General features: G+C 55.5%; 1 protein-coding gene across 4 annotated transcripts; it reads right to left on the bottom strand.

The window, feature by feature from the left end:
* Window positions 1–175: 175 nt before the first annotated feature.
* On the bottom strand, window positions 176–23723 carry NID2 (nidogen 2). 4 transcript variants are annotated; one of them, XM_064715984.1, is made up of 22 exons: window positions 23527–23723; window positions 22471–22779; window positions 17119–17351; window positions 16543–16892; window positions 15819–15968; window positions 15494–15739; window positions 15094–15294; window positions 14757–14975; window positions 13544–13687; window positions 12747–12875; window positions 12522–12665; window positions 12321–12440; window positions 11215–11445; window positions 10313–10549; window positions 9998–10219; window positions 9735–9904; window positions 8624–8753; window positions 5302–5473; window positions 2446–2603; window positions 1786–1909; window positions 1035–1147; window positions 176–948 (listed from the first exon to the last, which is right to left on the bottom strand). In XM_064715984.1, exons 1-22 carry the CDS (start codon window positions 23713–23715, stop codon window positions 938–940), a joined length of 4002 nt encoding a protein of 1333 aa, XP_064572054.1. In that variant the 5' UTR covers window positions 23716–23723; the 3' UTR covers window positions 176–937. The 4 variants fall into 4 exon arrangements, with proteins under 4 accessions (XP_064572054.1, XP_064572053.1, XP_064572052.1 ...); XM_064715983.1 differs by having other exon boundaries at window positions 5302–5476; XM_064715982.1 differs by having other exon boundaries at window positions 11215–11448.
* Window positions 23724–24614: the final 891 nt, after the last annotated feature.

The raw sequence follows: 24614 nt of genomic DNA on the forward strand, positions 1-24614 counted from the left end.
TTTGTGTGTGTGTGTGTGTGTCTCTTTTTCATTGTGTTTGGCTTTGTGTTGAGGGGAATGTTACATAAAATCTTCTTTTCCTGAGGTCCTGCCCTAGGAACAGCTTGCTCCTGGCTTGCTTGCTGAAATATTCCCCTACAACTGAAATAGTGAAAAACTGAATCCAAAGGGCAACTTAAAACCAACCTTTTTTATTCAATTATTGAAGTAACTTAGAAAAAGTGAAGCATTACAACGTAACTGGTATTTCTGAACATGTATTGGTCTACACTGGGTAGGTCTAGGAAGGCACTTGGGAGACCCAACAAGCATGAACAGATCAATTCTAGCATATTCTTCTAATATAAATACTAAAAGACATGCATGGAGGCAGTGGTGAAAACACAGAATCATCCTCTGGAAAATCTTCAATGCCTTTGCCACATCCCATCCCTGTTCTGCAGGATTTTGGAGCACACACAGTCTCTGTCTTCAGGGCTGTTTGTTAATTAGACCCAGTAATTAACTGCATCCACAGCTTCCCATAGGCACTTAATTCTTATTTTTGGATAAAAAGACCTCTTGGTCAGATTGTCAAAACTATGAAAAATGAATCCATTGTTCTTCCAATAAAATAAAATAAAACATTGGAGTAAAAAAAAAAAAAAAGCTACATTTTAAATCTTGCGTGAGCAAGAGTTTGAGTCATGGCTTGAGCTTCCCAGGTTTTTTTTTTTTTTTTTGGTGATATCTCAACATTTTCCATTTGGTACAAAAATACAGTAGTAAAGTCTTGAGGTATAACTACAAAAAATACTTGAAAATCTTTTTGCAGGAAAGCAGGGCACTTCATTGGCCTCGGTGAGGGACTTCTCCCCCTTGTATGCAGTGACAGTTCTCTGGGTCTGAAATTCCTCTGGGTGCAAAGATCCTCCTCGTTCCCTTGAAAATGGAGTTACTATTTCCTGGCTGTGGGGAGAAATGGAGATTTTTAGTGTGGAGGTTTTTCAGGCCATCAGAATTCCCAAGGGGATGGGGTTTGGGTGGGTTTTTACCTCCAGGGCAGTAGGGATAAACAGCTGTGATTCCATAGAGGTGGGATCGCTGCTCTGGGAGATACTCATCAGTAAAGGAGCCTGTTTCTTTATTTACAGCTATCACCCCATCCCTGGTGAAAAAAAAAGGGAAGAAGTGTTTTATTCACCTATGAAACATGAGGGGTTTTTTCCCATATTTAGAACAGGCAGCTGAAAATCTTGCTCTGAACACCTGCGGGACAAGTGGAAAGAAATCTGCTCCGTAAAATCCTCCTCCAGCTCGGTCAGTGCATTTCTGTGTGGTGATGCAGCCACAGAAAAGAGCCTTCCAAGGAGAGATTATCTCCCTGAGAGTCTCCTCCAAGCGTGGCAAGCCCTGAAGTGTTTGTTGTAACCCAAGACTGGCTGGGAGCTGTGAGAGCTTCCAGCTGGAGTGGGAAGAGAGGCGAGTTCCTGCTGCTGGAGGGAACGGCTGAGGACAGGATCTTTCCTTGGACCTCATCTACATCCAGAGACTGCAGCCAAGTTTCAGTTCAAAAAAAAAAATTAAAAAAACCCCAAACCACTGTTTCTATCCCTCCCAGGGAGCTGGGCTTGTGTCTAAACAACTCCTCCGTGCTGAGAGTTACAAGCAGGTGTTGCTGGAGCCGCGCTCGGAGATCCAGGAGAGCTCTGGGGACGCTCCAGGGTTTGGGAGCAGGCTGGGATTCCTCTCAGGGAGGGGAGCTGAGCATTCCTTCATACAGGGGGTGGGGTTTTCCCTGCTCACCGTCTCCAGTCCGTGTGGTAGAAGTGGTTGGCGTAGCTGACGATGCTGAAGGGGTAGTTGAGGTTGCTCTGGATGACGCGCCGGCCGGTGCCGTCGGGGAATGTGCATTCCAGGTGCTTGGTGCCTGTTCCAACGCAAAATATTCCCCATCCCACTGGAAATGCCACTCCAAATATGTTCCTGGTATTCCACAGAGTCACAAGGATCACAGCACACCCCAACAATCCCACCCTGGGCATCCCTGGCAGCTCCTGGAGCTGTGGCAGCCTCGGGGCTGTGCCCATTCCCTGGGCAGCCTGAGCAGTGCCAGCACCCTCTGAGGAAAGAGCCTTTCCTGATTTATTACATTTTGAAACAGCTTTTCAGCCTGAAGATGTAGAATCATAAAAACTCCCTAAGACCAACTCCAGCCATTCCCAGCACTGCCAAGGCCACCACTGCTCCATGTCCCCACGTGCCACATCCACACAGCTTTTAAATCCCTCCAAGGACAAGGACTCCACCACTGCCCTGAGCAACAACATTTTCCATGAAGAAATATTTCCTAAAATCCAATCTGGCACAACATTGGAGCCCACAGGTATCACTGGGCTGAAGACACCCAGGATTTTCCTCTGAGACCCAGTGTGACCTTCTCTGATCCATCCTTGGGGACATTACCTGCGTCTGCCCAGCACAGCAGCTTGGAGAAGGGGTCAAAAGTCAGGCCATTGGGCAAACCAATGTCTGTGTGCACCAGAACCCTCCTGTTGGCTCCATTGACAGTGGAAGTTTCGATTTTGGGAGCTTCGCGATTCCAGTCCGTCCAGTAAAGGTTGCTTGGGAAATAATGCACAAACAGGGCACAAGAGTAAGGAGTGGTGGGAGATTATCCTGGTTCTTGCCAGGAGCAAGGCCTGGTTTTTCCCTTATCAGTGCCTGAACCATCTTTATTTGATTAGGAAAAAAACCTCTCCAAACAAAGCAGAACGATATCAGACATGTTTATGACCCAAACTGCGGCTCCTCGACGAGGGCGAGTCTGAGGAGCAGCACATTCTGTATCCCAACAGCACCCTGGAGGCACAGCTCTTCAAAATAATCTACATCCTGATACTGGAACAGCAGCTTTATCCAGATCTCAAATAATTCAATAAAAAGAGGGGCTGGGGAGCAGAGCCAATCCCTCCTACAGGACAAGGTCAGGACGGGGCCTGCAGCAGGCTGAATTGCTGCTAACACAGTCCAGGGTAAGGGAGCAAAAAGGAACTTTGCATAACATCCACAGATGTTTAATTCAGCCCCGTGGTGAGATGATCAGGCCCCAGCAACCACACATGGAGAGTCTGAGTTACTCTCTGCCCAGGGGCCTGGGGCAGTACAAACATGAGGGCCAGGCAGGGAATAGGGAGGATGTGGAAACCCAGGGCACTGGAAATATTTTTCTGTCTGCTCTGGGGTGCTCTGACTCCCAGGGGAGCACTCACTTTGACCCTCATTCATGGAGAAAGTTTCCTACACTTCAAGGTAGACTGGAACCCACAAAAGTGTGAAATAGATTATAGAGAGCAGTGTAGGTGTATCACTGGGTGAGAAATTGAGGTTTCGGGATTTTTAGTATGTTGGGGATGGAAGCAAGATGGAGGGCACAGGGTTTCTTCTTCATGCTGCTTCTTCCTCCTTCTTCATGGGTTTGGGTGATATTTTGTAATTGGGTGGAAAAATACACATTGTGGGCTCTGTGGGATCAGTTATTGGGTTAAAAGGGAAAATAATCTAGGGATCAGCTCTTAATTGGATGGTTTAGTCTTAAAAGACCTTGTACCAAGAGATTGTTGGCCATTTTGTGCCTTCTAATGAAAAGCTGCAGAACTCACAGTAGTGAGACTGTTTTACTGATAAGAAACAATACCCCAAAACCCAGCCTCTGGTCACATCACTTCTTGTGTCTCCCAAAACCAGGGAATGCCACCCCAGGGTGTCCACAGGAGCCTTGGCACGGCCAAGTTCTGCACCTTTGTCCTGGATTGCCAAGCAAATTGTTTTCTATTTGCAATCTGTATGGCAGTTGTCTTCTGCTAAGTGGCAGTTTTCCTTATCTCTTCCACAAATGGGGAGATGTCTCAGACATATTTTATGAAAAACTTTTTGCTAAGATTTTCCTCTTGAGAAGCTGAGAGACTTTAGAAACTAAATGTAAACAGTAATTATCTGCTGCTGTAGAATGTAACAAGTGCATTTTTGATTTGTCTCATGTAGTTGTTTTTAATTAATGGCCAGTCGAAGTCCAGCTGTCTCAGACTCTTTAGTCAGTCACAAGATTTTATTATCATTCCTTTCTATTCCTTGCTAGCCTTCTGATGAAATCCTTTCTTCTATTCTTTTAGTATAGTTTTAAGATATCATTTTCTTTGAATATATCATAAAATAATAAATCAGCGTTCTGAAACATGGAGTCAAGATTCTCATCTCTTCCCTCATCCTGAGACCCCTACAAACACCACCACAGGGAGACACCTGCTGATAACAGCCATTGTATGTCACTGCATGGCTGATAAGAACTACAGCATCCCATTGAATGTGGCCAGGGGAGGAGCAACTCTCGATACATCATGAGATTCTGGAACCAGCCAAGCATTCCTGGATACAATCTGGAGATTCTGGAACACCAGCCAAGCATTCCTGCCTGGATATAATCTGGAGATTCTGGAACACCAGCACGGCTTCTCCACTGGATTCCCCAGAGGATTTCCCTCTACCCCTGGATCTCCACAGGCAGAATCCATCCTTCTCTACAGGATCCCTGCTCCAGCAGAACCAGCCCTGACACTGCAGGAGGGCTGAGCCACAATTCCAATGGCACTGCTGCCAACAGCCTGACCCACAGGGTGTCAGGTTGGGTTCTGACTCTGTCAGTGTTGCTTTAGTTTACTGCATTGTTTATCTTTTTATTTTCTTCCCCATTAAAGAAATGTTATTTCTGCTCCCATATTTAAATTTAAAATTTATAGCAATTTGGAAAAAGAGGGGTGTAGCCATGATTTTTTCTGAAAAATCCTTTCCTTAGGATTTTTCCTCCTGAGAAGCTGAGAGGCCTCAAGAACAAAATGTAAACAATGATTATCTGCTGCTGTGGGATGCAACAGGTGCATCTGGGATTGGTCTCATGTGGTTGTTTTTAATTAATGGCCAATCACAGTCAGCTGGCTCAGACTCTCTGTCCAAGACACAAGCTTTTGTTATGATTCCTTCTTTTTCCATTCTTAGCCAGCCTTCTGATGAAATCCTTTCTTCTGTTCTCTTAGTATAGTTTTAATATAATATATATAATAAAATAATAAATCAAACCTTCTGAAACATGGAGTCAGGATGAGGGAAGAGATGAGGGTCTAAGACCCCTGTCAACACCATCACAGTCAGGGGTTTTACATTTTCCATTTCAGGGGAGCCTCCTGCCTTCCTTAGCAAACACCTGGCATGGCAAACCAAGACAAAGCCCAAACCCCAAGCTCCCTGTAGGGAATTTGTTGTGCTCACCCTCGGACGGGGTCCACGGCGATGGCGCGGGGGTTGACGAGGTCGCTGTCGAAGAGCACGCGGCGCTCGGAGCCGTCCAGCCGCGCCCGCTCGATCCTGTCCAGCCCGCTGTCCGTCCAGAACACGGCCCGGCGCAGGTGGTCCACGGCCAGGCCCTCGGGGCTGATCAGCCCTGCTGGGAGATGGGGGGGAAACGCTCAGGGTGGGGAAATGCTGCTCTGGGAGCCCTCAGGCATCACCAGCCCAAAGGTGGAGGATGGTGATGCCTTAAGGTTTTAACTTTTAAATGTTTCATATACTTGTGTGACCGTGTTCACAGGGGTCTGAGGTTGAGGGAAGAGACGAGGATCTGACTCCATGTTTCAGAAGGCTGATTTATTATTTTATGATATATATTACATCAAAACTATAATAAAAGAATAGAAGAAAGGATTTCATCACAAGGCTAGCTAAGAATAGAATAGCAAAGAATTATAACAAAGGCTCTGTCTTGGACTCTCTATCTGAGCCAGCTGGGCTGTGATTGGCCATTAATTACAAACATCCAACATGGGCCAATCAAAGATCCACCTGTTGCATTCCACAGCAGCAGATAACCGATGTTTGCATTTTGTTCCTGAGGCCTCTCAGCTTCTCAGGAGGAAAAATCCTAAGGAAAGGATTTTTCATAAAAGATGTCCGTGACATACTTGTAATCTTGTAATTCTTTGGTGTATAAACGATATATAAACTCTAAACTACATATACAGTGTGAGCTGCTGCTTTCCCATTTTGGTCAGACACAATTCCTCAAGGACACTTCATTGAATCAGGGCCTGAGAGATTTAAACAAAGGGGAGCTGGGGAGGGAGCAAACTTGGGTGTCACAGACATATTTTCTGAAAAATCCTTTTGTTAGGATCTTTTCTCCTGGGAAGCTGAGAGGCCTCAGAAATGAAACATAAACAATGATTATCTGCTGCTGTGGAATGCAACAGGTGCATCTGTGATTGGTCTCATGTGGTTGTTTTTAATTAATGGCCAATCACAGTCCACCTGTCTCGGACTCTCTGATCAGTCACAAGATTTTATTATCATTCCATTCCTTTCTATTCCTTGCTAGCCTTCTGATGAAATCCTTTCTTCTATTCTTTTAGTATAGTTTTAATATATCATTTTCTTTCAATAAAATATATATCATAAAGTAATAAATCAGCCTTCTGAAACATAGAGTCAAGATTCTCATCTCTTCCCATGTCGGGGATGCCCACAAATTCAACACTTGGGGTAAATCATGAAATATGGGTCTCCTCAAGCCAGGTCTCATAAGCTTTTAGAGATCTATTTCACACCCAAGATAGCTCAGCCACCTTAGACGGCATAAAATCAGCACGATGGCTTCTGTTCCAGTGTTGGAAACAGAAAAGTTTCAATAAAAAGCAAAATAAAAAAGGTCTTTACAGAGAAAAAACAAGCCAGGTGCAAAAGGTCCTTGCTCCTGGTAAAACACCTCACAAAAGTGATTTGTTTCTTTGTTCTCTTCTTTTTCTAGTAAATTGCCCAGGATGGACTTTTTGGCTTCTGTCCCATTAACCATCCTTAAGTTTGAGGTGAAGTCCCCCAGGCCTATGAGATGGCTTTTCACCTCATTGAGGAGAGAAACTTATAGACTTACTTCCTTTTTAAGGTTTTGCCACTCCATCAACAAAGGGCACATTCCAATAAATGACTTCATTACCTGAAGCTGTAATTGGAAGATTAACCCCCAATATGCAAATGTACCAAACTTATAAAAGTGTGAAAACTGTCCATTTTTGGGTGTAGCCCCTGGATGGGCTTTGTCTGCCCAAAATGTACCTGAAGGCTCTTCAATAAATATAAATATAACTGCTTTTTATTGCCTAAATTTTGCCTGGGCTCTGTTTTTAGGTAGCCCAAAAAGGCACCAATGGGAGGAGCTTGGAGCTGGGATGGGAAGAGCAGATGTGGCTCAGGGCAGGTGACACTGGGTGAGACATAAACTTTAAGAAATTTAGAGATTTTAGAGGAGCTAAGATTTTAGTTAGAGATAAGCTTTACTGGAGTTAATTAAAATAAATGGGTAGGCCTTGATGAAGTTAGTAGTTAACTAATAATTGATTGCTTGTCAGCACAATGTTTGGTGAGCTGGGTTTATAATGAAGAATATAGAAACTGATAAATAGCTTTTATAGAATATAGAAACTGATAAATTGCTTTTAGGAAGATAAGGCAATTGTGGCCTCCTCTGTTCTGAAACCAAATGAAGATGGGGAATGGGAGTTCTACCAAGGGCTCATTTGTCAGATTTGCATTGAAAAGGCAGAAAGGTCAGAACGAGGAAGACTTCATTTACTTCCTCATTTTGGGACCCCCTCCCCATGAAAGGGACCACCCACCCATTTAAAGGAACAAACTGCACATGCTTAATGGCTTTTGAACTAATTACCATGCTTAATTGCTTTTGAACTAATTACCATATGGAGCAGGGAATGGGATGTACCGAAGTTATGAATATGGAGTTGTATTTTGGGTATTCAATATTCTTATATACCTATAGATACTCTTAGATACTCTTATATACTTATAGATAGTCTTATATGCTCTTGTATATAAGAGTATATAAGACTATATAAGAGTATATAAGAGTATATAAGCGTATATAAGACTATATAAGACTATATAAGAGTATATAAGACTATCTATAAGTATATAAGAGTATATAAGAGTATATAGATAAAAGGGCTCTGTGAATTGCAGTGTGTATTTGGGAGCTATCCCACAATAAACACACATTTTCTAACTCTAAACTGTTAGAGAGTTTTTGGGTATTGGTACTAGATTAATATCCATATTGGGAATGGGATGTACCAAAGTTATGAATATGTATTTATATTTTGAGTATTCAATACTCTTATATACTTGTAGATACTCTTATATAGATACTTTTATATACTTACAGATAAAAGGGCTCTATAATCACCTGTAAATTGCAGTGTGTATTTGGGAGTTATCCCTCAATAACACACTTTCTAACTCTAAACTGTTAGAGAGTTTTTGGATATCAGTACTAGATCAATATCCATACTGGGAATGGGATGTACCAAAGTTATGAATATGGATTTGTATTTTGGGTACTCAACACTTGTACAGATAAAAGGGCTCTGGAACCAGCTGTAAATTGAGGTGTGTATTTGGGAGCTATCCCACAATGAACACACACTTTCTGACTCTAAACTGTTAGAGAGTTTTGGTCCGTCACAGTTGGATATCAGTCCTAGATCAATATCCATATTTTTAACAAATCCTGGGGACAGGAGCCCACCTGAGCTGATGATGGTCTCTGGCTCTGAGCCCGGCTCCAGCCCAGCTCGGCTGATGCTCCGTCCAGCCACGTCAGTCCAGTAGATCATCCTGTCCCGGCAGTCATAGTCAATGCCCACCACGATGGAGCCCTGCCAGGGTCAGGAGAGGATGGAAAAACGGGGTGAGATCCTGCCAGGAGGCTCAGGGAGGAACCTCAGCCCATCAGCTGGCACTGAGAGCTGCCTGGGACATGCTGAAAGTGGGAATGACACTCAAATCCCACTTCCCCAGCAAGACTCTGCTCTGTGCCCACTGCACCCTCCCAGCTGAATCCCTCAGCAGAGGATTTTAGGCCAGCTCACACCCACATCCAGATGGATTTGAAGGAGAGGGTGCTCCAAGAGCGAAGCCAGCCCGGGGAATGACATTCAGGATGGGGAGAGGGAATACTTGGCAAGGTCCTTCACTTCCCCAGGGAGCAGGGAGGGTCCTGGCCCAGATTTCAGCATTCCTCTGCCTTGGTCTGGCCTGGCTGGAGAGGCACGTGGCCACGCTCCAAGGGGAGTCCAAGGAAGGAAAAAAGGCCAGCCCTGCAGCTGGAAATCCAGGCTAAAACCAGCCCTGGGGAGCTCTGGGAGCATCTTTGTGAGCAGTCCCAGGTCTAGGACCCGTCTGAGATCTGTCCCTCTACTGGGGATGGCTGGAGGAAGGTGAAAATAGAACCCACAGAATCCCAGAATGGCTTGGGTTGGAAGGGACCTTAAAGAACATTCAGTTCCACCCCTGCCATGGGCAGGGACACCTTCCACTGTTCCAGGCTGCTCCAACCAGGTCTTGGACACTTCCAGGGATTGGGGCAGCCACAGTTTCTCTGGGCACCCTCTGCCAGGGCCTCCCCAACCCCCCAGTCAATAATTACATCCCAATAACCTCCGTCATTGGGAAGCCAAGCCTCCTCATCCTGTCACTCATCCAAAGTGCCACCAAGGCATCCAGCACAGCCAATGTCCCCCAAGAGGTGACCCCTCAAACCCTGACAAGCGCTTCAGACAGAGGTGAAACCAGGGCCCCAGCCTGTCCCAGCCCCCTGGGTGCTGCTGCACCCCCTGCCCACCCCACGGGTACCGTACATGCAGGGACAGCAGGGTCTTGGCAGCCTCCTTGTGCAGCCGGGTGCCGTTCAGGGGCAGGTACCCGATCTGCTGGCCCTGCGCGTAGAGCAGGAACGTCCCCGAGGCCGGAGGGGACACGTCGGGCCGGGGCTCGGGCCGCACGCTGGGTGGGGCCACACTGGGCAGACCTGGCGTGTCAGAAGGGACACAGACGGCTCAGTGTCACCCCCTCGGCTCCACGCCAGAGCTGGGGGTGCCCAGGGTGCCTTTGGGGCGCTTACAGGGCGGCGTGGTGCCGGGCTCGGAGCGCGTCCCCGGGATCTCGCGGCCGCTCTGCTCCACGCACCAGCAGTAGCCGCTGTCGCCGTGGCACTGCAGCGGGGCGAAGTCCCCACTGGGCTCACACTGCGGCACGTACTGGTCCCCGCGGGGGCTGCCCCCGTAGTGCTCCAGCAGGCTCTGCCGCCAGCGCTCGCACATGCTGGGGGGCCGCTCCGTGGGCTCTGCAAAGCGAGGGTGACAGTCACCACGCTATTTGGGTGACTCGGGGCGTTGCAGAGCCCTGTGTCCCCCTGTCCCCCCTGGGTGTCACTGACCTGGGCTCCCACAGCGAGGTGGGGTGGTGCCCGGTGCCGTCCGGGTGCCGGCGATCTCCTGTCCGGCGGCGTCCACGCACCAGCAGTGCCCGGAGCTGCTGTGGCACTGCAGGGGCCGGTACCGGCCCTGCTCGTCACACTGGGGCACGTGGCCATCGCCCACGGGGGACGGCCCCGGTGGCACCTCCCGCGGGTACATCCGCGCGTGCTCGCACGGCGTCAGCTGCTGGATGGACTCTGCTGGCAGCAAACGCCCCCAGCCCGGCTTCAGGGGGTGCCACCAGCTCCTCTAGAGCCACCTTGGCATCACTTGTCCCCTGTCTACCAGCGCCTGCCCCACTCCAGCCCCCTCAATACCCCACAGCTGTTGCCTCCATCATAAGTTGACACAGGAGGTGGCCCAATGGGCACAAACACTGTAACCCAATGGGCCAGGGCACCCTAAACACCCAGGAGCCCCTCAATGCACCCACTTGGCAGCACCCTGCCCACAGTGAAGCCTCAGAAGGGTGACTGGGCAGAGGGTCACAGAGTCACAGAATCCTTAGGGCTGGAAGGGACCTCTGGAGATCCTCCAGTCCAACCCGCCTGCCAAGGCAGGGTCACCTGGAGAAGGTGATACAGGAATGTGTCCAGGTGGGTTTGAAATATCTCCAGAAAGGGATACTCCACACTCTCCCTGGGCAGCTTTTCCAGGGCTCTGCCACCCTCAGCATTAGGAAATTCTCCCTCACGCTGAGATGAAACCTCTCAAGTTTTAGTTTATGGCTGTTTAGTTTATGACTCCCTTCCATTCACTGTGGCCTCATTGTCCCCACACTTCTGGAGGCTGGGCCAAAGTGGGGAGCCACTGGGACTCCACCCAGATGCCCAAGGACCCAGCCCCAGAGGGTGTCACTGACCTGGGCTCCCACAGCGAGGTGGGGTGGTGCCCGGCGCTGTCCGGGTGCCAGCGATCTCCTGCCCTGCAGCATCCACACACCAGCAGTGCCCGGAGCTGCTGTGGCACTGCAGGGGCCGGTACCGGCCCTGCTCGTCACACTGGGGCACGTGGCCGTCGCCCAGGGGTGGCACCTCCCGCGGGTACATCCGCTCGTGCTGGCACGGCGTGAGGCGCTGCGGGTTCCCCTCTGCTGCTGGAAAACCAGAAAAGGGGACAGTGAGGCTGGGGAGGCTGTGCCAGGCAGGGAGGGCACGGGGCTGAGTGGGGAATGAAGCTGGGGAAGCTGTGCCAGGCAGAGAGGGCACGGGGCTGAGAAGGGAGTGAGGCTGGGGAAGCTGTGCCAGGCAGGGAGGGCACGGGGCTGGCTGGGGAAGCTGTGCCAGGCATGGAGAGCACAGGGCTGAGTGGGGAAGCTGTGCCAGGCAGGGAGGGCACGGGGCTGAGTGGGGAAGCTGTGCCAGGCAGAGAGGGCACGGGGCTGAGAAGAGAGTGAGGCTGGGGAAGCTGTGCCAGGCAGGGAGGGCACGGGGCTGAGTGGGGAAGCTGTGCCAGGCAGGGAGGGCAGGGGGGTGAGTGGAGAAGCTGTGCCAGGCAGGGAGGGCACAGGGCTGAGTGGGGAATGAGCTGGGGAAGCTGTGCCAGGCAGGGAGGGCACGGGGCTGAGTGGGGAAGCTGTGCCAGGCAGAGAGGGCACGGGGCTGAGTGGGGAAGCTGTGCCAGGCAGGGAGGGCACGGGGCTGAGTGGGGAATGAGGCTGGGGAAGCTGTGCCAGGCAGGGAGGGCACGGGGCTGAATGGGGAATGAGCTGGGGAAGCTGTGCCAGGCAGGGAGGGCACGGGGCTGAGTGGGGAATGAAGCTGAGGAAGCTGTGCCAGGCATGGAGAGCACGGGGCTGAGCGGGGAAGCTGTGCCAGGCAGGGAGGGCAGTGGGGTGAGTGGGGAAGCTGTGCCAGGCAGGGAGGGCACAGGGCCGAGTGGGGAAGCTGTGCCAGGCAGGGAGGGCACAGGGCTGAGTGGGGAAGCTGTGCCAGGCAGAGAGGGCACGGGGCTGGGCGGGCTCCTCACCGTACGTGCACTGGAAGCCGTCGCCCGCGTAGCCGGGCCGGCAGCGGCAGGAGAAGGAGCCGGGGGTGTTGTAGCAGATGGCGGCCGGGTGACACGGGCTCTCAGCACACTCATCCACGTCTGTGCAGGGGAAAACAGGATCAGCAGGGACAGGGACACCCCAACAGCTGCGCTGTGGGGTCCCTCCCGTGCCCGCCTTACCGGAGCAGTGGATGCCATCGCCGGTGTAGCCGGGCAGGCACTCGCAGGTGGCGTGGCCATCGCCGCGGGACAGGCACCGCGCCCGGTCCCCCGGGGCACAGCGGTGCCGCCCGGCCTCGCAGGGGTCACTCGGCGGTGCCAGCGCTGTGGGGACACGGGAGGGGTGCTCAGGGCACATCCACAGGGCACAGGAGCGGGGCACACCCGGGTGGGGCCAGCACTTACGCACACACGCCTGCCCGTCCCCCGCCGGCTGGTACCCGCCGCGGCACTCGCAGCGGTAACTGCCCGGCTCGTTCAGGCACACGGAGAAGGGCCCGCACTGGCTCAGGCCCTCGCTGCACTCATCCACATCTGGGGAAAAGAGGAGACACCAGGCACCCCGATGGTGGTGGGACACCCCCATCCTCATGGTCTGGCTGCTCGTGGTGTGAGAGGGAATATCCTGCCCCACGCTGCCCATCCCATGTCTGTCACCAAACCTAATCAGCTACGGAATTAACTTTCTAATCAGCTCGAAATAGGAGGGGAAAAAAAGAGCAAGATCGCTTTTGGTGCAGGGTTGTGACAAAGAAGCGTTTGTTCAAGGCACACCAATGTTCTCAAGTATTTGTGGTTTAAAACTTGGTTTCCTTCTCCTGAAATTAAGTGATGAGATTGGTCACTTAACCTGGGATTTTAGGAGAGGGAAACCTGTTCCTTATGGAAAGGCAGGATCCTCAAATTCCTCGCCATCATCACTGTGCATTGCAACTCACTGGCACTGGGCAGCTTCTTGTAGAAAGAGACTCTAAAATTGGAAGATAAATTTGCCACATGGAGTTTTGGAGTGATAGGAGAGCAACAACAAAGCTGGCTGGATTTATGAAACGCAGGAATTATTTTTCAACTGGTTTTGCTTTTCTCCTGTATCTCCTTTCTTTCCCTCCTATTTTTGTCTGCTCCTGGAGCGCTTCCCCAGGGACCTGTGGCTCTGTGGGTACCAGAGCTGCCCCGCAGCACCCAACCCCAGCCCTGCTGACCTCGGCAGCCCCGTCCATCTCCACGGTACCCAGCTGGGCACTCGCACGTGTACTCGGTGCCCACGCCGGGCTGGCAGCGCGCCGGCGCCTCGCACGCGTGGCTGCCATCGTGGCACGGGCTCGCCCCGGGATTCTCGGCATCGTCTGCGGGAACATGTTGGGGAAAATGGAACAGGAAAGCCTGATCAATATGATTGCCTGGCAAAAGATTTTGAGAATATAGAAGCTATAAGCGAGATTGAAATGAAAGCAAGCTTTGAGATCCCTGAACAACGGGAAAGCAATGGTAATCCCCTTTTGATGAAACATGATGAAACAACACCCTCTGCTTGCAGACAGGCCCAAGGGTCCAAGCAGACCCTGCCAGCTTGGCAGAAGGGGTCCAAAGAGGAGGTTTTAGGGTTTAAAATGTAACACAGTATGGTGATGTAGTGATTCTTATAGGCTGTATGGAAATGCTATAGGATTTGTATATTGTACTAGAATGGTTCGTGAGAATCAGAATATTCAACACAGAAGATGATTTATTGTACTGTAACGGGAACTTTGCTCTCTTAGCTCTTGTCTTTTACTGTCTTACCTTTTTTACTCTCTTATGCTTTGGCTCTCTTGCCTCTTTTACTCTCTTACCCTCTCATCCTCTCTATCCCTCTCTTCTCTCAAGCCTGCTCCAGCTTTGGCTGGCAGCTCCCAGCAGGGCCCTGCACCCAGGCCCTGTGCAATAAACCCCAAATCCCAGCAGGGCCCTGCACCCAGGCCCTTTGCAATAAACCCCAAATCCCAAAAGGCCTCTGCACCCAGGCCCTTTGCAATAAACCCCAAATCCCAGCAGGGCCCTGTACAATAAACCCCAAGTTCCACGACCTGGCTTCAGAGATCTCTGTTCTCCATCTGTCCCAACCATGCAAACCCCTGACGCTCTTACAGGCACACAGGGATGTTGGGGGGAATAAAAGACCTGGGAGACACAGGGAGTGACCATCCCCACTTACACCCCACGTGCTGCAGCACCGTTGTCCCAAGCAGGCAACCATGGCTGTGCCACCCAGCGCCGGCAGTGCTGCACTCAAACTGCTCGGAAAACCCTTCTTTTTGGGCTGATTTTGGGCAAAGCCAGCACACCACAGCACTGGGAGATGGCAGCACCCCTCTGAGGGCTGGCAGCCTGGGTTGGCACACAGATTGGCACCCGGGGGTGGGTGCTGGAGCTCACCTGGTGCGGGGCCGATGCGGGCGGCCAGGGCGTAGCGCAGGACGTGCTCGTGGCTGTCGAAGAGGGCGAAGGCGCGCGCCACCGAGAGCCGCTGCCGCGCCGGCGGCCGCGCGTGCGGGCACCCCGCCACCGTGATGTTCTGGCGCAGGCGGTAGGACAGGGTCTGGTTGGCAGTGCCCGCCGCCACCACGTACTCCCGATGGCCTGAGGATGTCACGGCTGCCCGATGGCACGGAGAACCCCAGGGAAGTGGGAGAAACGGTGTCAGCATCGATGTGGCTCGGGTGTTTTTGGGTGTGCGTGCAGGGGGCTGAAGGCAGGTGGGCACAGGTCTTACCTGAGCTGGAGTAGGAGTAGAGCTCCTCGTAGGGAGTGATGTGGATGGTGACGTTCTCTGGCAGGAATGGCACCTCACCCTGGATGTGTGTCCTGAGGCTTAAATAATTGTCCGGCCCCAGGCCCTCGGCTGTCTGAGTGACCTGGACCGTCTCCCCGCCGGGGTAAAACACCACCTCCAGGTTCTGGGTGAATTCAGCACCTGGGCAAGAAAAGGGAACGGGCACCATTTGTAGGGACAACCCCAAACCCCAAACTAACCCCAAAGTGTCCTTCCCAGCTACTCCAGCATGGGGGGTCACAGCAAGAGGTGAGTGGGACTGGAGAAACCACAGAGCTGCCCCAAACCTTGATCCCCCACCCACCCCAAGCAGCCACACCCCTCCCAAATCCCCTCTCACCGGTGATGCTGAAGCCGTTCTCAGAGCCAGGCTCCTCCAGGGCGAAGAGCCAGGCAAAGAGCCCGCCGAGGGGCAGCAGGGGCAGCAGGGCGCGGGCAGCGGGCTGGGGCACGCCGCTGATGGCCGTGTAGGCTCTGCCGTCGCTGCCCACGATGTAGGCGTGCAGATCCACGTCCTGGAAGCGGACGGACGCCCGTCCCACCCTCAGGCTCCCGCTCACCTTGCCGTTGAGGCGATGCACGGCGCCTGGGTGGGGAGATGGGCACCCCTGGCAGCGGGCAGGGGGGCACAGGGGCCGCCCGCGCCCGCCGCCCGCCCCGCGTACCTTCGGGCAGGCACTGCCGCCCGTTCCCGTAGAAGGAGGCCCGGCAGTGGCAGCAGAAGCCGGCGGCGTAGTCGGTGCAGAAGGCGTGAGGGGAGCACTGCCCGTGGTGCTGGGCGCACGTCTCCCTGCTGGCTGCGCTGTAGGTGAACACTGGGGACAAGGGAGAAGCTTGGGGACGCGGTGACAAAGCCACCCGTCACATGGGGTGGGTGTTTTGCCCTCTTGGCACTGAAAGCAGCGCCTGGGAAGGAGCCAGCTGGAGGTGGCGGTTCCCAAGGGAGTCACCCGGGATGCTGAGGGGGGTGGAGGGTTTGGAACCTGCTGCCTGATTTCAGACGGATCTGACAGAGGGCATGAGATCAAATTCCTGGCGGTATTTTTGGGAGACAGTTGGCTGGGACAGGGCTCTGCTCCCCCAGGCACGTGCCACGGCGGCCCCACAGCTGGCCCGGTGGCGGGGAGGGTGGCAAGGCCAATTCTGGGACCTGTCCCCTGAGCTTCCCACCCCATCCCAAGCTCCAGACCTCCCTCTTTCCCCTTGGCATGCCCAGCAGGCAGGGCTGTGTGGCTCCCTTGGCAGTGGGATGGGGCTGAGAGGAGAAGCTGCAAGGGCAGCAGCTTTGCAGGAGCAGCTCCTCCTAGAGCACCAGTCCTTGGGGTGAAATTCCAGCCAGGGGCCTTTTTTAGGGGTCGCTGTCCCCACTGGGTCATTGTCCCCACTCACCATCAGGGTTGAAATGCACGTCCTCCTCCACGCCCACGCCGTGCTGGCCCGAGCTGTAGGAGGAGGGGTTGGCAGAGAAGCTCTGCCCGGTGCCACCGTCCCCTCTGGGCTCCTGGGTGTCCCTCCTGGCAGGGACAAAGCCCAGGAGCACCGGGCCACCGTGGCTGGGATGCTGGGCCATGGCAGTGTGGCTGGAGGCACGGTGGGGGTAGCTGGCGGTGCCAGGGTTGGGGGGCTCAGGGGGGCTCTGAGGCACAGCAGGAGCAGCTCCCTGGCCACCCCCCGGCTCCACGTGCTCCGTGCTGCCCACGTGGAAAACCCACACGCCAGGGATCCCCGTGTTGCTCTCCCTGTGGACACAGCACACACAAACATCACCACAGCCATGCTGGAAAAGCCACCCCAAAGGTGGCAGCACCCCAATACAGCCCCTGTGCACGTGAGGCTGAGCCCCTGGTGCAGCCCAGAACCCCAAGGTCACTCCCCAGGTTTTTCCAGGCTCTGAAAGGCTCCAGGGCTGGGGGAAGGTGATGCTGCTCCCCCTGCCCACAGCAGGGCCCCCCAGGTTGCACCCACCTCTCCAGGCCCCTCAGAGCCCGCTCGCTGCTGGCCAGGCTGTGGAAGAGCCCGTCCCTCTTGGGGTCGTCGCTGTCCCCCCAGCTGAAGCCCACCCTGGCTGGCAGCTCCAGCTGGACGTTGTAGGACTCCTTGGGCCGCGTCCCCAGGAACTGGAGGCCACCCTCGGGGTACAGGAAGATGCTGTAGGTGTCCTCATCGTTGTAGGCTATGACTGCCTGGAAGGTGTTGAGCTGCCAAAGGGAGAGCAGATGGATGGCACTGAGGGGCAGGAACACAGCGGAGGAGTGAAGGAAGGGGAGCAGGGATGTGAGAGGCAGCCCCACACACACCACAGGGCGTGCAAACACCCCAAAAGGGCCCTGAGACAGAGAGCACCTCCATGGAGCCAGGCTGGAGAGCTGGGAATGTTCCCCTGGAGAGGAGAAGGCTCCAGGGAGAGCTCAGAGCCCCTGGCAGGGCCTGAAGGGGCTCCAGGAGAGCTGGAGAGGGACTGGGGACAAGGGATGGAGGGACAGGAGCCAGGGAATGGCTGCCAGTGCCAGAGGGCAGGAATGGATGGGAGATTGGGAAGGAATTCCTGGCTGGCAGGGTGGGCAGGCCCTGGCACAGGGTGCCCAGAGCAGCTGTGGCTGCCCTGGATCCCTGGCAGTGCCCAAGGCCAGGCTGGACAGGGCTGGGAGCACCCTGGGACAGTGGAAGGTGTCCCTGCCATGGCAGGGGTGGCACTGGATGTTCTTTAAGGCCCTTCCAACCCAACCCATTCCATGATCATGCAGAGGCCTCCTGGGGAAGCGCAGGAGATGGGGCTGCTCATGCCCAGCCAAACCCCAATGCCACATCCTGGGAAGGTGCTCAGCATCCCCTTGGAGCCCATGGCACAGCCAGGCCACCCCTCAGGGCAAGGCTGTCCCAGGAGCATCCCTGGCCATGCAACCCCTGCACTGGGAGCCCCTCACTCCTGTCCTCCCACCGACACCCCCTGCTCCAGAGGAAAGCCCACACCCCCGTTCGTCCCTGAGAACAATTTTAGCTCGGTTTCCTGCGGAAAAAACATCCCAGCTTCCCATACATCCCGCTATAGGCGGGCTGGCCGCCTGCCCTGCCAGCCCTGTGAGCCTTGGGGCTCTGCCAGGCAGGGGCACCGCGGGCACAGCCCCCAGACGGGGCAGCTCCGGAGCCGGCACAGCCCTGCTGAGACACCCAGCATCCCATCCTGATCCAAAAACACCGAGAAAACAACCCCACGACATCCCACCCGCCCCAAAACCACCGAGAACCCAACCCCAGAGAGCTCCTGCACAGCCCTGCTGAGCCACCTGGCATCCCAGTGTCCCAAAAACAACGAGAAACCAACCCCAGAGAGTTGCTCCTGCTCCTGTTCTTCCTGCTCCTCCTGCACAGCTCTGCTGAGCCATCCAACATCCCAATCTCCCAAAAACACCGAGAAACCAACCCCAAAGATCTCCTGCTCCTCTTGCTCCTCCTGCTGAGCCACCCAACATCCCAGTCTCCCAAAAACACGGAGAACCCAACCCCACAGAGCTCCTGCTGCTCCTGCACAGCCCTGCCGAGACACCCGGCATCCCCCTGCTCCAAACACACCAAGAAATCAACCCCACAGAGCTCCCACTCCTCCTGCACAGCCCTGCCGTGCCACCGGCATCCCAATCTCCCAAAAACCAACCCCACAGAGCTCCTGCTCCTCCTGCACAGCCCTGGTGAAGCCCCTGATATCCCAATCTCCCAAAATCACCAAGAAACCAACCCCACGACATCCCACCCGTCCCAAAACCACCAAGAAACCAATCCCAAAGATCTCCTGCTCCTCCTGCACAGCCCTGGTCAACCCCATGGCATTCCAATCTCCCAAAATCACCGAGAAACCAACCCCAAAGAGCTCCTGCTCCTCCTGCACCACCCGGCATTCCAATCTTCCAAAATCACCGAGACACCAACCCCGCAGAGCTCCCGCTTCTCCTGCACAGCCCTGGTGAATTACCCGGCATCCCAATCTCCCAAAAACATCAAGAAACCAACTCCAGACAGCTCCTGTTCCTCCTGCACAGCCTTGCTGAGCCACCCCACATCCCAATCTCCCAAAAACAACGAGAAACCAACCCCCAAAGAGCTCCTGCTCCTCCTGCACCACCCGGCATTCCAATCTCCCAAAATCACTGAGACACCAACCCCGCAGAGCTCCCGCTTCTCCTGCACACCCTGGTGAATTACCCGGCATCCCAATCTCCCAAAAACATCAAGAAACCAACTCCAGACAGCTCCTGTTCCTCCTGCACAGCCCTGCTGAGCCACCCCACATCCCAATCTCCCAAAAACATCAAGAAACCAACCCCAAAGAGTTCCTGCTCCTCCTGCACCCAATCTCCTAAAAACGCCAAGAAACGAACCCCCAAAGAGCTCCTGCTGCGCCCTGCTGAGCCACCCGGCATCTCACTGCTCCAAAAACACCAAAAAACCAACTCCACTACATCCCACCTGCTCCATAAACACCGAGAAACCAACCCCACAGAGCTCCTGCTCCTCCTGCACAGCCGTGGTGAACCCCCAGCATCCCAATCTCCCAAAATCACTGAGAAACCAACCCCAGACAGCTCCTGCTCCTCCTGCTGAGCCACCCAGCATCCCAATCTCCCAAAAACACCGAGAAACCAATCCCACAGAGCTCCTGCTCCTCCTGCACCCAATCTCCCAAAAACACCGAGAATCCAACTCCACAGAGGTCCTGCTCCTCCTGCCTCATTCCTCCCGAGCCACCCGGCATCCCAATCTCCCAAAAACCAACCCCACAGAGCTCCTGCGCCGAGCAGGGAGCAGCAGCCCTTCCCACCGGGAACGGTGCCCGAGCGAAGGAAAAGTGATTGAATTCCCTTAAATTCCCAGTTTCACACCCCGGAGCAGAGGGAGGGAGCGAGGCTGGGGAGCTCCCCCCGCTCTGATTTTGGGGCGAAGGAAAAGTGACTGAATTCCCAGTTTTACCCTCCAGAGCAGAGGGAGGGAGCGAGGCTGGGGAGCTCCCCCTGCTCTGATTTTGGGGCGAAGGAAAAGTGATTGAATTCCCAGTTTCACCCCCTGGAACAGAGGGAGGGAGGCTGGGGAGCTCCCCCTGCTCTGATTTTGGGGCGAAGGAAAAGTGACTGAATTCCCAGTTTTACCCTCCAGAGCAGAGGGAGGGAGCGAGGCTGGGGAGCTCCCCCTGCTCTGATTTTGGGGCGAAGGAAAAGTGATTGAATTCCCAGTTTCACCCCCTGGAACAGAGGGAGGGAGTGAGGCTGGGGGACTCCCCCCGCTCTGATTTTGGGGCGCAGGGCCCCCAGAGCATCACTGGGTTTCCTGGCGGCCCCGCGGGATATAAAGAGCCTTGTTGTGCCTGTCACACACTCGGGCATTCAGAGACCCCGAAAGGGGGGTGGAATAACCCCCCCGGGGCTGGATTCCTCCCCCACGCAGCCAAATCGCAGCAGCAGCAGCTGCAGGGCTGGGGTGGGTGGCAGGGGGGACACGCCGGGTGACATCGATGTGCTGGCACTGCGGGGTGAAGGGAAGGAGGGGGGGAAAGCCCCCAGCAAAGAGCTGCAAAGGGCAAATTCCAGCCCAAAAGGGCGAGTTTTGATCCCAGAGAAGCAGAGTCAGCCTTGTCCCGTTGTGCAGCCCCGGGAAAATGTCACTGCAGGGAGCAGGAGAATGTCCCATGGAGCTGGAGGGGACACGGCACTGCCACCTCCCAGCCAGGCAGGACCCCCAAGAAGGGGGTCTGGGGATCCTCTGCTCCCCATCCTAACCCAGTTTTCTACTTTTGGGGCTCAAAAAGTAGAGCTGTGACTTTCCAGGGCAGGGGGAAATGTTTTGGAGTCAGTCCTGGTTCTGAGCAGCAGGAGGGCAGCGTTTCCATAAACACCACATTTGGTCAGGGATAAAAAAAAAAAAGAAAAAAAAAGTGGTGTTTGGGGAGATTTTTAGCAGTTTTGGTGAAGGGGGAGCTCAGCAAAGCACTGGCACAAGCTGCATTTCAGGAGCTTTCCCTGGAGCTCCTCGTTTCCAAACAAGACCGGTTTCATTTTAAAGCCTGATCCAAAACTTCTCAGAGCGGGGAAAAACCACAACGGGGAAGAGCAAAGAAGAGGAGGCTGCGTTTTCGATGGCCACGAGGTCGCTGTGAGGCCCCTGATGGCATCTCTTCAGCTGCTTTCCCAGCTTTTAAATGAGAGGAAAAAATGTGCCTTGTCTCCTTCCAAACCTCAGCCTCTTGCCTTGCTTGGCTTCCCTCTCAGCGAGGCACTGCCGAAGGGCCCTGGATGGCTCCTGGTGGCTCTTGGGGATCTGGTGGCCGCTGCTGGGCTTTGGGGGAGAGCCCAGCACCCCTCACCCAGCTCTGGGTGCCCATCACCAGAGTTTTCCTCTTTTCAGCCCTGCTGGAGTCCCTGCAGCTGGCAGAGCATCGCTGTCACCTCCTCAGCACATCATCAGCCCGATGTGACAGGGACAGGCAGTGCTGGAGGTCCACCCACGCAGGAGCCCTATCAGCCCCGTGGGTGGAGAGCACAGGTCACCCCCCGAGCTGGCAGGCCACCTCTGAGCCTGTTTTCCAGGCACAAAACCAGCCCACGGTGGAAATTCCAGAGCCGGTTGCTCACCAGCAGCACAATCAGCGCAGGGCAGGAGGAAAGATCAACCCTGAGCCACCAGTAAAGGTCAGGAGCACAATGGGTGACCTAAACAAGGGTGCCCCCAGCCACCCTCTGCCCTACAAAGCCAGAGCAGCCAGCACTGGAAAGCTTTGTCTGAAAAGAATCAGAATCATGGAATGGTTTGGGTTGAGATCTTAAAACTCATCTCATTCCACCCTCTGTCATGGCAGGGACACCTTCCACTGTCCCAGGCTGCTCCAAGCCCTGTCCAGCCTGGCCTTGGGCACTGCCAGGGATCAGGGGCAGCCACAGCTGCTCTGGGCACCCTGTGCCAGGGCCTGCCCACCCTCACAGCCAAGAATTCCTTCCTAACATCTGATCCAAGCAATGTGGAGCCATTCCCCCTTGTCCTGTCACTCCATGTCCTTGCTCAAGCACCTCCAGCCATGAAAGCAACCTTTAAACCTCTGCTGTCCAACAGCCCCACCACTGCCAGAGCTCTGAGCAGAGGGGGAAAGCTCCACGTTCCTCCTGGTGCTCACCCAAGGATGGATGGATGGATGGAGCCAACACTCAGCTGCTCTGAAAGAAATTTTGGGTGCCACACAAGAGAAACTCATCCTCCAGTGATGTGCAGGATGGGAACCAAGCTCAGCCCCTGGGCCTCACCTTCAGATGGGAACCAAGCTCAGCCCCTGGGCCTCACCTTTGTGGAGGGCTCGGTGTCCTGGGAGAGCTCCTGGTAGGCGCCCACCTCCTCCCAGGTGGCAATGAAGGCATTGGTGGGCACAAAGGCGGCAGCAGAGCGGGGAAAGCCGGCCTGGATGTATCCCAGAGCCTGCTCCAGCACGTCCCTGGAGTCATCCTGGCGGTAGTAGATGTTCCCTCTGTCCCCAGAGGTGTCCAGGTCGGCCAGGAAGGGGGCGATGACCGGGAAGTCCGTGGGGAAATCGTCATCCACGTACTGGGTCTCCCTGGGGAAATCCTGGCTGGAGATGACCCCGTTGGTCCCCACCTGCAGGGAGAGCGGTGCAGGGCGCTCAGGGGCTGCAGAGGTGCCACCACTGCTGTCCCCTGGCCCTGTCCCCCCTGCTCGGTGCAGGGAGAGCCCCGAGGCCGCGTGGCCCCATCCGGGCCGGGCAGAAAACAAAGACCTCGGGCTTCTGCATCCTCCAGGGAGCTGCAGCTCGGGGGCCATCCCAGCTGCGGCTGGGGAACAGCTGCGGGGGAGAAAGCCGAGGAGAAAGCCCTCTTGTTCCTCAGGAGACACCGAGCAGTAGACCGCGGGAAGGGGGAAATGGAGGGATAAATGGATGGATGGATGGATGGATGGATGGATGGATGGATGGATGGATGGATGGATGGATGGATGGATGGGGAAAACACGTGCGGCGGGACAGCGAAGGTGCACATGGAGGGGCAGGGGCGGGCAGGAGGAGAAGGAGGGGGTGTAAAGGCAAGAGAGGAAGGAGGCGAGTAGGAGGAAAGATGGAAAGACGGAGGGGTGAAAAGCCAGAGGGAAGGAGGATGGAGGGGAGCAGAGTGGGAAGACGGAGAGAGACAGGGCTGGAAGGAGGGAAGGACACAGTGTGGAGAGATGGACGGAGTGAAGATGGAAGGACAGAGGGTGGAGAGATGAACGGAGTGAAGACGGAGGTACAGAGGGAGATGCTGGAGAGGAGGAAGCGGGGCAGGGGCAGAGCGGCCGGGGGGAAGGAAGGAGGGCAGGGAAGGCGAGGAGAGCGGGGCCAGCGGCACTCACGTAGAGGCGGCGGGCGGCGCGGCCGTAGAGGCGCAGGGCGCGGCGGAGCAGCAGCCCCGGGGAGCTCTCGTCGTCGCCGGGCCGGAGCCGGGCATCGCCGCGGGCCGGGCCGTGCGGGAGCAGCCCCGGGCGGGGCAGGGCCGCCCCCAGCGCCAGGACCGCCGCCAGCAGCGCCGCCGCCGCCCGCATCCCCGCGGCGGCCACGGGAGCCCCGAGCGGGAGCAGCCGAGCGGGAGGAGCCGAGCGCAGCCGGACGGAGCGGACGGGGCGACCCCGGCCCCGCGGGGCGGGACAGCGAGCAGCCCGGGGGGCGGGGCCCAACAGCGGCCGGCCCCGGCCTGGGCCAATCAGATCTTACCCAAAATCCGGCCAGGGCTGAGGCCCCCACCCCCCTCCCCCGGTAACGGCATCCCGGGGGGAGCGGGGGTGTCCCGAGGGGGCATCCCGGGAATGAGGGGGGGGGATCCCCTCCTGGAGACCCCCATCTTGGAGACCCCCCTCTTGGAGAACCCCATTTTGGAGCCCCCTATCTTGGAAACCCTCTCTCTTGGAGACCCCCATCTTGGAGCCCCTCTCTCTTGGAGACCCCCATCTTGGAGCTCCACCCAAGTCCCCCCATTTTGGAGCCCCCTATCTTGGAGGAACCCCCCATCTTGGAGACCCCCCCCATCTTGGAGCCCCCCCCATCTTGGAACTCCTCTCTCTTGGAGCCCCCCCGCCTTGGAGACCCCCATTTTGGAACCCCTCTCTCTTGGAGACCCCCATCTTGCAGCCCCCTCCTCTTGGAGCCCCCCATTCCCCCCGGTTCGCCCCAGCGCCCCCGCGTCCAGCCGGGGTCGGGGCCGGGGTCGCGGTTTGGGCGGGAGGCTCCGGCCGCTCCCCTCTCCCCCGAGGCGGGCAGGAACGTGATCCTCATCCCCCGGGAGCCGCGGGGGGAGCACCCGGCAGCCCCCGGCCAAAATCTGCGCTCGGCCGGGTCAGCGAGCGGCCCCCACGCACGCAGGGTCAGCGCTGTTTATCCTTCCTCCGTGCCACCATCCATCATCTCCAGATCTGCAGCGATCCAGGAGAATTCCCAATTCCCTGCC

This window comes from Zonotrichia leucophrys, chromosome 5 (assembly GCF_028769735.1).
Source record: "Zonotrichia leucophrys gambelii isolate GWCS_2022_RI chromosome 5, RI_Zleu_2.0, whole genome shotgun sequence".
In the NCBI taxonomy this organism is placed as follows: Eukaryota; Metazoa; Chordata; class Aves; order Passeriformes; family Passerellidae; genus Zonotrichia; species Zonotrichia leucophrys.